Below are 12485 nucleotides of genomic sequence, written 5' to 3'. Positions count from 1 at the left end.
CATAATCATCTGAGAAGTTCTTTCAGAAGACACTGAGAAGATTTTCCAGAAGCTTCTGGGAAGTTTTTAAAGAGCTTCTTCTGAAGCTTCTGAAAGAGTTTCCCAGTAGCTTCAAAGAAGCTCTATCGGAAAATCTCTGTCGGAGGCATCTGGGATTATTTTATTATTTATGTAGCTTTCGGGAAGCTTTTTCTGAAGCTTCTAGGAACCCTTTCAAAAGCTTCTAAGAGGCTCTGTCAGTAGCTTCTGGGAAGCTCTTTCAGAAGTATCTTGCAAGATCTTTCAGAAGCTCATGTGAAGCTCTTTCAGAAACTTCTGGGAAACTCTTTCAGAAGTTTTTGAGAAGCTATTTCAGATGGGTTCAGATATTTCGTCCCTTGGTACTGCAAATGTACCCAAGTTTTACAGATCCAATTTACTAGCAAAATACAATAATCATTCTTGCCCTTTTGCTAGTTCGGGCATGATTTGTCGAAATGACGGAAGTTCGGCTCCGTTCACCTCTCTGTCACAAACTAAACGAACAAGCTGGGAAAACTCTCACCCAACCCTCCGACAAGTTCAAAAGCCAACTGCCTGCTTTCCCGAAACCAGATCACGCCAGTTGCCTCACTCCTAATCACATCCATCACAAAACCAACACAGTTGACCTCTTGGCCCCCGGGAAGATCACCCAATAACGTTCCCCCGCCTGATCTAGTACTGCAATAAATTTCGCAACCCAACAAAGCAACCCCCGGTCGCCTACTACGTCGCTTTATCATCGCAAAATGGGTTTGAACTTTCCGTTCGAATTTCGAAAATGAAATATCCCTTGCGCAAAATTAATTCGCCTCCGTGGCCACTATCGAAGCTTTGGGCCACAACCAGCGGGCGTTGCAATCAATTTCCACTCATCAGCATGAGAAGCAACCGGCATCGAAGGGAAAGGGAGACCTTATTAATTTCAGAATCCATCCCCGGCAACTCGAAGGAGACCGTGGCAAAGTGAATTAAAACTGCATCGCATGTTTGCATCGGTCGGTCGGTCGCTCGCTCGCTGAATCGCGTTTCCTAAGCAACCAAAGTGGCGCGACGCGAACTAATTTTCCAATCCCGGTCCAGGTCGCTGGGGAGTAGGGTGCGGCTTATTTTTCGAAAGTTCTCAAAACTAAACATTCGTGTGCTATCTGCGAACAGCCTCAATAATATAGTCAACTCTTCCTTACTCGATATTTCGTATTTCGATGTCGAGTAAGAGAATCATAGTAGAAGTTGGTTTTCATGGCTACCTCGATCGCAGTTGCATTTTTTTTGTATTCCTAGCTCGATGATCCCCTCAATATCGAGTTATGGAGGGTTGAGTGTAGTTAAATTATCGTTTTGATTTAGTTTAAAAAACTAGAATTAAAAATGTTCTTAAAAACTAACTTTGAGGTTTTTCTTTTATGACATTCAATTCACAAGGTTTGATTGAGAATAAAGAGCAAGTAATGGCGCTTAAGCCTAGGCTATTATAAGAGCCTTTTAGACCTCAGCAACGGAGAAGATGAGCGTGGCCGGCAATGGAAGGTGTCATGTCATCTCAAATCTGAACTATGTTAGGATGGCTATCCGTTCCCACAAACCCTCTATGAACAATCGGAATCGGATTGAGAAAGCAAAAACAGGAAAGCTTCCATTATGAACTGCGCAACTAAGATTCGAATTCACAACAGCGCCCAAATCTTTGGTTTTGACAACTTCCAAAAAATAAGCCGCACCCTACCGTGAAGGGATGATCATATCAGATTCCATGCTGCCGTGGCAGAAATCGGAAAAAAAGGGGAGCACGGAGATGATGATGGTGTTCGAACCCGAACGGCAGCGTAAAATTTTGCCTTTTGTGCAACTATATTTTATATTTCATCTCTTTATTCCCCAATGGTTGGCATCTGACGCGATGCAGAGCACGAACACGAATAGCAAGCCATGGGTCTGGCGGGATGGTCGAAACGACGGCGATGCCCAGGTTGCCATGGTGAGCACGAGAACACGAAGGAGCCGAGAATTAAAAGCGCCTCTTTACACGAAAAGTTTGATTCACACAATTTTTCAGACGGGAAGGCGGTTTCTCGTGGGAGCTGCTGGGTATCCGATCGGGAAGGGTTGGTGGCCGAAGGGCGCTGGTAAGCAGCAGGGAACATCTGTCGGATAAGCTGAGAACAATCGGGTGCTGCACGAGATGATGACGACGTGACGTGTGTTCGATTCGGCCAGCGGAACGAACACAATTGGTTATTGAAAGAATTATAGGTATAGTGCTTTACTCCAAGATAAGAAAATTTATGGATTATTTAGGTACAAATTTGCAGACATAAAATTAAATAAGCATTAAAAAACTACTGAAGATCATCCGAACTAAGTTCACACAAGCTTTCCGAGCTTCTGAAATCTATCTCCAAGAATTTCCCAGAAGCTTCTGGAAGAGTAACCCAAAGAAATCTGAAAAAGCTTTTCAGAAGCTTCTCCAAAGCTTCCGAAAAAGTTTTTCTGAGGCTTCTGAACATGCTTCCCTAAAGCTTCTGAAAGAGCTTTCCCGAAAATCCTGACAGAGCATCCCAGAAGCTTCTGAAACAGCTTCTCTGAAGCTTCTGCTTACCAGAAGCTTCTCCAAAAGCTTTCCAGAAGCTTCTCTATGGGTTTCCAGAAGCTTCGAAAAAAAAACTTCACAGAAGCTATTGAAAGAGCTTCCCAAAAGCTTTTCAAAGAACTTTTCATATACTTCTGAAAAAGTTTTCTGGGAGCTTCTTAAAAAGCTTCTGAAAGAGCTTCTGAAAGAGTTTCCCAGAAGCTTCTAAAAATCTTCTGTAAAAGCATCCTATAAGCTCCTGAAAGAGCTTCCCAGAAGCTTCTGAAAGAACTTCACAAAAATTATGTTAGAGATTTCCAGAAGCTTTTTTAACAGTTTCAGCAAGAGCGTCCCAAAAGCTTCTGAGAGAGCATCACATAATCTTTTGAAAGAGCTTCCCAGGTGCTTTTAATAGAGCTTCCCAGAAGTTTCTTTGAATTATTCCCAAAAGCTTTTCCAAGAGCTTCCCAAAAGCTTCTGAAAGAGCTGCACAGAAGCATTTCCAAATGCTTCTCAGAAGCTTTTTCAAAAGCTTCCCACAAGATTCTCCAAGAGCTTCCTAGAAGCTTTTCCAAGAGCTTCCCGAAAGATTATCCAAGAGCTGCCCAGGAGCTTAGGAAAGAGTTCTCCAGAAGCTTCTGAAAGAGCTTAACAGAAGCTTTTCCAAATGCTTCCCAGAAGCTTCTCCAAAAGCTTCTAAGAAGATTATCCAAAAGCTTCCCAGAAGATTCACCAAAAGCTTCCCAGAAGCTTCTTCAAGAGCTTCCCAGAAGATTCTCCAAAATCTTCCCTAAAGCTTCTCCAAGAGCTTCCCAGAAGCTTCTTCAAAAGCTGCCCACGAGCTTCTGAAATAGTTTTCCAGAAGCTTCTGAAAGAGCTTCACAAAAGCTTTTCCAAAACCTTCCCAGAAGCTTCTCCAAAAGCTACCAAGAAGATTATCCAAAAGCTTCCCAGAAGCTTCTTCTATAGCTTGACAGAAGCTTCTCCAAGTGCTGACCACGAGCTTCTGAAAGAGCTTCAAAGAGGCTTTCCCAAAACCTTTCCAGAAGCTTTTCCAAAACCTTCCTAGAAGCTTCTCCAAGAGCTTCCCAGAATATTCTCCAAAAGCTTCCGAGAAGCTTCTCCAAGAACTTTCCAGAAGCATTGATAAAGCTTCCCATAATCTTCTCCTAGAGCCTTCCAGAAGCTTCTCCAAGAGCTTCCCAGAAGATTCTCCAAGAGTTTCCCAGATGCTTCTCCAAGAGCTTCCCAAAAGCTTCTCCAAGATCTTTCCAGAAGCTTCTTCAAGAGCATCCCAAAAGCTTTTGAAAGAGCTTCTCATAAGCTTCTCCTAGAGCCTTCCACGAGCTTCCCAGAAGATTCTCCAAAAGCTTCCCAGAAGCTTTTTCAAGAGCTTCCCAGAATATTCTCCTAAAGCTTTTCAGAAGTTTCTCCAAGAGCTTTTCCGAAGCTTCATCTAGAGTTTCCCAGAAGCTTTTCTAAGACCTTCTCATGAACTTCTGAAAGAACTTCCCAAAAACTTCTCCAAGTGCTTCCCAGAAGATTCACCAAGAGTTTCTTAGAATTCTCTCCAAGAGTTTCCCAGAAGCTACAGAGGTTCCCAGCAAGAGAATCCCTGAAGTTTGTAAAAATGTTTCTGAAAAAGCTTACTAAAAACTTCCATTAGAGTTTCCCATAAGGTTCTAGAAAGCTTCTAAGAAGTCTTTCAGTAAGCTTCCTGAAAGCTTCTGAAAGGGCTTCCAGAAGCTTTAAAAAGAGGTTCCCAGAAGCTTCTCAAAAAGCATCGCAGATCCTAGGAACTGGTGGAAAAGCTTCTCAAAAGCATCTGAAAGCGACTTCCAGAAGCTTCAGGAAAAGCTTTTTGAAGCTTCTGAAGAAGCTACCCCGAAGCATCCGAAAAAGCTTCCCAGAAGTCTCTTGAAAAGCTCCCCAGCAGCTGCTTAAAGATCATCCCAGAAACTTCTCCAAAAGCTTCTCAGAAACTTCTCAGAAAGAACTTCCAGAAGCTTCTAAAAAAGCTTACCGGAAGCTTCTGAAACAGATTTCCAGAGGCTTCTTGAAAAGCTTTCCAGGAGTTTCTGAAAGAGCTTCTCAGAAACTTCTGAAAAAGCTTCTTAGAAGCTCCTTAAGGAGCCAGATAAGCTTTTAAACGAGCTTCCCAGAAACTACTGAGAGAACTTCCCAGAAGCTTCTGGAAGCGCTTCTCAGAAGCTGCTGAAAGAGTTTCCCAGAAGCATCTGAAAGTGCTTCAAAAAGAGCTTCACTGAAGCTTCTGAAAGAGCTTACCCGATACTTCTGAAGGAACTTTCCAGAGGCTTCTGAAAGAGTTTCCCAGAAGTTTCGGAAAGAGCTGCCCAGAAGCTCTGCAATTACTTCCCAGAAGCTTCTGCAATTACTTCCCAGAATCTTCTGAAAGAGCTTACAAAAAGCTTCTGAAAGAGCTTTCAGAAGCTTATGAAAGAGCTTTCCAGAAGCTTCTAAAAGAGCTTCCATAGGCTTCGGAAAGAGTTGCCCGGAAGCTTCTGAACCAGATTTCCAGAAATATCTTAAAAAGCTTTCCAGCAGTTTCTCACAGAGCTTCGCATAAGTTTCTTAAAGAGCTCCTCAGAAGCTCCAGATATAGCTTCTCAGAAGCTTCTGAAAGAGCTGCCAAGAAGCTTCTGAAAGAGCTGCCAAGAAACTTCCTAGAAACTCCTGAAAGAGCTTTCCAGAAGACTTTTGAAGAGCTTCCTAGAAGCTACTGAGAGTGCTTCCCAGAAGCTTTTGAATGTGATTCCAGAACCTTTCAAAAGATCTTCCCAAAAATGTTTTAAAGAGCTTTTGATAAAGTTCCTAGTTCACAGTGAGCAATGGAACAACTTTCTAGAAGCGTTTGGAAAAGATTTTTAAAAACTTCTGGAATGCAATCCTCTTAAAAGTTACTGAAAAGAACTTTTGGAAGTTTTCTCAAGATCTTTCGAAAAGCTTCGTTAAAAGCTGACAGGAAGTTTCTCTATTAGCTACCCGAAAGCATCTCAAAGATCTTTCAGGAAGCTCAACAAAAAAAAAATCTGGAAGCTTCGTAAGGAACTTCCCGAAAGCTTTTGAATGAACCCTTTGAATGCATTTGGACTAGCATCCCTTGAGCTTTAAGATGCGTTTCCCAGAAGCTTCTGAAAAAGCTTATCAGAAAATACTGAAAGAGTTTCCCAAATGCTCCTGAAAGAGCTTCACATCAGTTTCTGAGCAATCTTTTCATGAAAAGGCTTTCCTGGAATGCCTTCTGAGAGCTTTCGGGATAACGTTTTTCTTGAAATTTGTGAAAGAGCATCCCAGAATCTCATGCAAGAGCTTTTCGAAATTCTTTGAAAACTTTTTCCAGAATCTTCCAACTGAACTTTCCAGAAGTTTTTGAGAAATATCCTGAAGCTTCTGAAAGGCCTTTTAAAAGTGCTTAAAAATATGTAAAACTTTCGATGAAAATTTCCGTTGTCATAAAAATTTATCAAATATTTTCAAGAAGCTTCAAAATGAGCATTTGGAAATATGTTAAATTAATCGACTTTCTTTCTTGAGCAATTCTTGTCAAAAAAATCTAGTCTAAAATGAAAATTAATAAATTTTGTTGTGGAGTGAAATTGAAGGAAAGTTATGTTAAAGTTATGATGAATAGTCAAAACTTAACCCCTCTACTGGCAGCTTCTTTTTTCACCGTCAAAAAAAATTCAAATCACGATAGCTTTTTTGTTTCTCGAGATTTTTGTACCATTTTCTCACAAGATCTCAAAAAACTCTTTTAATTTAAGGAGTGTCGATATTAATTATTGGTGATCTGGCGATGTTCTTTGGGGGACCGACATTCTTCATAAAAAATGTATTTGTCGGCCATTGTGTTTTTGGTCAATATATCAAAAAAAAAAAAATTGTACTAAACAATACCAGGTAATAAAGAGCTACTCTGAAAAAATCATATAAATCTGTTCAGCATTCTTGGAGAAGCCTGAAAATAACGATATGAGGTTTTCTAGAGTTTTCAAGATCTTTATTTATCCAGGGTGGTACCAGAAATATACAGTGGCTCAATTTCATTTTCGTACGGGGCACTGTTTTCATATCAAGTTGGTATAAAACTATTATATGGTGCATGGACTTCGATATACTTTATCAATAATGAAGGTTATAGGTGTCATCTATTGTTTGGCAATAACAAACTGTATTCATACCTTTTACTATGGTTCTCTATCTCGATGACAAGATGTGGAATGAGAACAAAATGTACGAATTCGTACGACTTCCTCTAATGGGCTCAAATTTGAAACCTTTTCTATAAGCAATGGTGACACGTTCATCAGTTCCACTCGATTTTCGGTATACAGTTTGACAGAATGGGAAAGAATATTTGGAAGAGTGATATCAATGTCACAGTTCGGCGCAATAGTGAAAAATTTCAAGCAAATATAAGGTGTAACGATTATTTTCTTACTTTTATAAGGAGAATGTTCATGCCATTTCCCTACAAAAAACATCAACGCCTACTTCGCCGCCCAAAACTCAGGCGACGAACACCTTTCTGCCCCAATTAGCCCTGTTCAACTTATTATTCTAAACAATGACTCACCGTCCACCGGAACGTGAAGGGCAGCGTGACCCGACCGACTTCCGAGTCGGACAGGACGAAGCTCGAGCCCCCTAACGTGGGGGTGCTGGCATTGCCAAAGGCACACCCATACATGGCCGACGAGGCAGCCGTTTGCGGTTCGTCGGCCAGCAGCAGGGCTTCCGCTGCGCTACTACTGCCCTGCTGCTTCTGCGACTTCAGCTGCTGCTGGCCACTGCTCGATGACGTCGTGCCCTGGTACTCTTTGAGACACAACCTAAAAGCCGTTGCACATGCCGGACATCCTATTTATCGTGGGGGTAAAAAACGACAGAGAAAAATGTTTGAGGTTAGAATGGAACCGCAGGCCTGCTAGTCGGGTTTTCGTTGGAGAGTTACCGGTCGTCTGTAATCGCTGCTTCGTCGCCGGTAGACCGCAGCAATATCCGGACAGTAGATGGCTATTGGTGTTGGCTATCTCCAGAATTTGCATCTCGAAGAAGCCCGACGAGGAAACCTGGAAAAAAAATCGGACAAGAAGACACCGATTAGTTAAGGCACGCATACTCATGAGGGTCAAAAGAAAGCGAAGAAAGGGGAGAGAGAGAGAGTCCCGATTGCCGAGAGAACGACACGGAAAAAAATGGTTATTAATTTTTTATCTTTCCCAGCCCCAAAACGGCACAGTTCCCGCATTTTTCCCGCTGCAACCCGAGCGGCGATTATTTATGCGACGACCATCAAGATTGGTATCGCCTAAAAGGCCCACCAATTCAGAAGAAAATCATTATTTATTACGCCGCAATTAATTAGCCAATAATTACAGATATTAACCTTAATCAGCTTCGCGGTCACCGAGACCATTCGCGCTGTTTGTTCGTATGCGTTTGCTTGTTTTCCTTATTGTTTCGTCATCACGGAGAAAATTTGTGTCATCTCGGGTGCTGCGATCGTGTCTCGCTTGCTGCGATCGATTCGAACCCTATATTTTAGCGCGCGACATCATCATTACTTTTCACGGTCGTCGCACGAGCGCGAGCCGAAAACCGTCGGTCCGCCCTTTTCGTCATCTTTCGCGGCCCGAGCTTTTGTCAAGGCCTGCTGCTGCGACTCGTTACGGTTATTATTTTAGCTCGTAGCGGGCAATTTAAAAATTCATCGGCGTCCCGTTTCGGGTGACGAATTCGATGATGCTCCAACCAACGTTCGACACAAGTATCAATTAGTCAAGGTTAAGAGAGCCTTTTCGGCTGCTCTTGGTGATTGAGCAAAATTTTCCCAGACCGCTTCTTGTCGGAGAATCACACATCGGCCGGTAATAATGATGAGGTGTGATGATTTCATTATTCAAATTAAGAGCTCCACTCGCCGCCGAGTGCATCGTGAGTGAGTGGTTTTCGCTTTCAGTTTCGGATATTCGCTCGTTACTCGTTGTCGGTCGGTCGGCGGGTTTGCTGAAGCCCAATTTGGGCAGCTGATTTGGATGGATGGATGCGGGATGGATCGACAGATCGGCAAGATGTGTTTACTCTCACGCCGCTTCGTGCCGTTTTTGGCGGGTGCGAAGGCAGTAGGCATTTGCAATTTTAAATGGCCACTGAGTGGTCCGAAACTGGGTTGCTTTGGTTTGGCCAAGGCTTCTGGCGCTGGATTTTGATGGATTACGACAAAGCGATGGATTAGAGAGGGCGCTTCAGGATAAAGCCAATTGAGGACGAATTTAGTTTTATGCTGATGAAGACGGAGACGCTTCACTTTTGGAATGGTTAGCGGATGGGTTGCGTAACGGAGAGAGACGAATGAGCGGTGATTGATGGAGTTTGGCTCATTGGGAGTAGCGAAAATTGGGACGGAATTCATTATCGTGGATGTGACGGGTTTTGACGCTGTCAGAAAAAGACGCGTCATCTTCAATGCGAAAATGTATAATAATTGTGTGAAACAAAACAAAAACATTTCGAAAGTGGAGATTGTTGCGTAACTTAGTGTCTCCAAATACAGACAATTGATATTTGATGGTGATATTAAACATGGCATCAAAGATTCTCATTAAGAGCTTTCCAAAAGCTTTTCAGAAGCTTCTGGCGTTCCAAGAAGCTCTTAAATAACTTCCCAGAAATTCTGAAAGAACTTCCCAAAAGTTTCTAAAAGAGCTTCCCAGAAGTTTCTGAAAGAGCTTCGGAAAGAGCTTCGCAGAAGCTTCTTAAGAGTTTCCCTGAAGCTTTTCAAAGAGCTTCCCAGAAGATTCTGAAAAAGCTCCACAGACGGCTCTGAAAGAACTTCCCAGAAACTTCTTAAAGAGCTTCTGTAAGAGATTTTGGGAGCTTGTAAAAAACATTCCCAGAAGCTTTTATAAAAGCTTCCAGGAGCTTCTGAAAGAACTTCCTTGAAGCTTCTGAAAAAGGTTCTCAGAAGCTTCTGAAAAAACTAAAGAGAAGCTACTGAAGGAGCTAGCCAAAAGTTTCTTAAAGTGCTTCCTAGAAACTTCTGAAGGAGCTGCCCAAAAACTTCTGAAAGTTTCCAAGAAGCTTCTAAAAAGCTTCCCTGAAGCTTCTGGAAGAGCTTCCCAGAAGGTTCTGAAATGGTTTCCAAGAAGCTTTTGAAAAACCATCCCAGAAGCTTCTGAAAGAGCTTCCCAGAAGTTTCTGGAAGAGCTTCCCAGAAGCTTTTGGAAGAGCTTCCCAGAAGCTTCTGGAAAAGCTTCCTAGAGCTTTTGCAAAACTTCCCAAAATCTTCTGAAAGATTTTTCCAAAAACATCTGCAAGAGTCTCCCAAAAACTTCTGAAAGTGCTTCCCATAAGTTTTGAAAAAGCTTCCTTGAAGCTTTAAAAGAGCTTCCAAGAAGCTTCTGAAAGAGCTTTATAGAAGCTTCTGAGAGAGCTTCCCAGAAGGTTCTAAAAAAATTTCCCAGATGCATCTGAAATAGCTTTCCAAAAGTAACTGAAAGAGCTTCCTAGAAGTTTCTAAAAGAAATTTCCAAAAGTTTTTGAAAGAGCTTCCCAGAAGCTTGTAAAAGAGAGCTTCCCAGAAGTTTCTGAAATAAATTTTCAGAAGTTTTTGAAAGCGCTTCCCAGAAGCTTCTGAAAGTGCTTCCCAGAAGCTTTAAGAAGAGCCTTCAGGAGCTTTTGAAAGAGCTTCCCAGAAGCTTCTTAAGAGTTTTTCAGAAGCTTCTCAAAAAGCAGAAGGCTCTGAAAATGCTTCCCAGAAGCATCTATAAGAGCTTTTGGAAGCTTGTGAAAAAGCTTTCCAGAAGCTTCTGAAAGAGCTTTCCAGAAGCTTGTGAAAGAGCTTCACAGAAGCTTCTAAAAGTGCTTCCCAAAAGCTTCTGAAAGAGCTTTCCAGAAGCTTCTGAAAGAGCTTCCCAGAAGATTTTGAAAGAGCTTCCTAGAAGCTCCTGAAAGAGCTTTTGGAAACTTGTGAAAAAGGGTCCCAGAAGCTTTTAGAAAAGCTTTTAGGAGCTTCCCTGAAGCTTCTGAAAGAGGTTCCCAGAATCTTCTGAAAGCGCTTCCCAGGAGCTTGAGAAAGAGCTTCGCAGAAGTTTCTGAAAGAGCTTCCCAGAAGCTTCTGAAAAAGCTCCGCAGAAGGCTCGTTAAGAGCTTCCCAGAAAATTTTGAAGAGCTTCCCAGAAGCTTCCGAAAAAACTTCCCAGAATCTTCTGAAAGAGCATCTCAGAAGTTTTCGAAACTGCAAAGAGCTTCCCAGATGCGACTAAATAAGCTTCCCAGAAGCTTTTGAAAGAGCTTTCTCAGAAGCTTCTGGGAAGCTTTTTCAGAAGCTTCTGGGAAGCTCTTTTATAAGCTTCCTAGAAAATATCGAAAGAGCTTTCGAGATCTTCTGAAAAATCTTCCCAGTAGCTTTTGAAAAATCTTCCCAGGTGTTGCTAAAAGAGCTCCCCAGAAGCTTCTTTAAAAGCGTACTTCAAGCTTCTGAAAGAGCTTTTGAAAAACCGTCCCAGAAGCTTCTGAAAGAGCTTCCCAGAAGTTTCTGGAAGAGCTTCCCAGAAGCTTTTGGAAGAGCTTCCCAGAAGCTTCTGGAAAAGCTTCCTAGAGCTTTTGCAAAACTTCCCAGAAAGTGCTTCCCATAAGTTTTGAAAAAGCTTCCTTGAAGCTTTAAAAGAGCTTCCTAGAAGCTTCTGAGTGAGCTTCCTAGAAGCTTCTGAGAGAACTTCCCAGAAGCTTCTAAAAAAGTTTCCCAGATGCATCTGAAGTAGCTTTCCAAAAGTTACTGAAAGAGCTTCCCAGAAGTTTCTAAAAGAAATTTCCAGAAGTTTTTGCAAGAGCTTCCCAGAAGCTTGTAAAAGAGAGCTTCCCAGAAGTTTCTGAAATAAATTTTCAGAAGTTTTTGAAAGCGCTTCCCAGAAGCGTCTGAAGGTGCGTCCCAGAAGCTTCTGAAAGAGCTTCCCAGAAGCTTTAAGAAGAGCCTGCAGGAGCTTTTGTAAGAACTTCCCAGAAGCTTCTTAAGAGTTTTTCAGAAGCTTTTCAAAGAGCTTCCCAGAAGCTTCTGAAAAAGCTCCGCAGAAGGCTCTGAAAGAGCTTCCCACAAGCTTCTGTAAGAGCTTTTGGAAGCTTCTGCAAGAGCTTTCCAGAAGCTTGTGAAAGAGTATCACAGAAGCTTTTAAAAGTGCTTCCCAGAAGCTTCTGAAAGAGCTTCCCAGAATCTTCTGAAAGAGCTTCCCAGAAGTTTTTGAAAGAGCTTCCCAGAAGCTTCTGAAAGAGCTTTTGAAAACTTGTGAAAAAGGTTCCCAGAAGCTTTTAGAAAAGCTTTTAGGAGCTTCCCTGAAGCTTCTTAATGAGCTCCACAGAATCTTCTGAAAGCGCTTCCCAGAAGCTTGAGAAAGAGCTTCGCAGAAGTTTCTGAAAGAGCTTCCCAGATGCGTCTGAAAGAGAATCCCAGAAGCTTTCGAAAGAGCAAAGAGCTTCCCAGATGCGACTGAATAAGCTTCCCAGAAGCTTTTAAAAGAGCTTTTTCAGAAGCTTCTGGGAAGCTCTTTGAGAAGCTTCCTAGAAAATATCAAAAGAGCTTTCTAGATCTTCTGAAAAATCTTCCCAGTAGCTTTTGAAAAATCTTCCCAGGTATTGCTAAAAGAGCTTCTCAGAAGCTTCTTTAAAATCGTCCTTCAAGCTTCTGAAAGAGCTTCACTGAAGCTTTTGAAAAAGCTTCCCTGAAGCTTCTGAAATAGCTTTCCAGAAGCTTCTGAAATAGCATCCCAGAAAATTTCGAAAGAGCTGCCCAGAAGCTCCTAAAAGAGCTTCCTAGATGATTTTGAAAGAGCTTCCCAGAAGTTTTCGAAGGAGCTTTCCAGAAGCTTATCAAATAGTT

At 42.1% G+C, this 12485-nt stretch overlaps 1 protein-coding gene across 1 annotated transcript in view; it reads right to left on the bottom strand.

The window, feature by feature from the left end:
* LOC5565937 (protein serrate) overlaps positions 1-12485 on the bottom strand; it is a 206572-nt gene that overhangs the window by 143603 nt on the left and 50484 nt on the right. Inside the window, exons 2-3 of the mRNA XM_021838237.1 lie at positions 7566-7683; positions 7188-7471 (exon numbers count right to left, since the gene is read on the bottom strand). Coding sequence (XP_021693929.1) covers positions 7188-7471; positions 7566-7683 — 402 coding nt within the window. The remainder of the gene's footprint in view (positions 1-7187; positions 7472-7565; positions 7684-12485) is intronic.

The sequence above is a fragment of the Aedes aegypti genome, chromosome 1 (genome assembly GCF_002204515.2).
Source record: "Aedes aegypti strain LVP_AGWG chromosome 1, AaegL5.0 Primary Assembly, whole genome shotgun sequence".
NCBI classification, from domain to species: domain Eukaryota; kingdom Metazoa; phylum Arthropoda; class Insecta; order Diptera; family Culicidae; genus Aedes; species Aedes aegypti.
The sequence above is the reverse complement of the archived record's forward strand: the minus strand, read 5'-3'. Positions and strand labels throughout refer to the sequence as shown.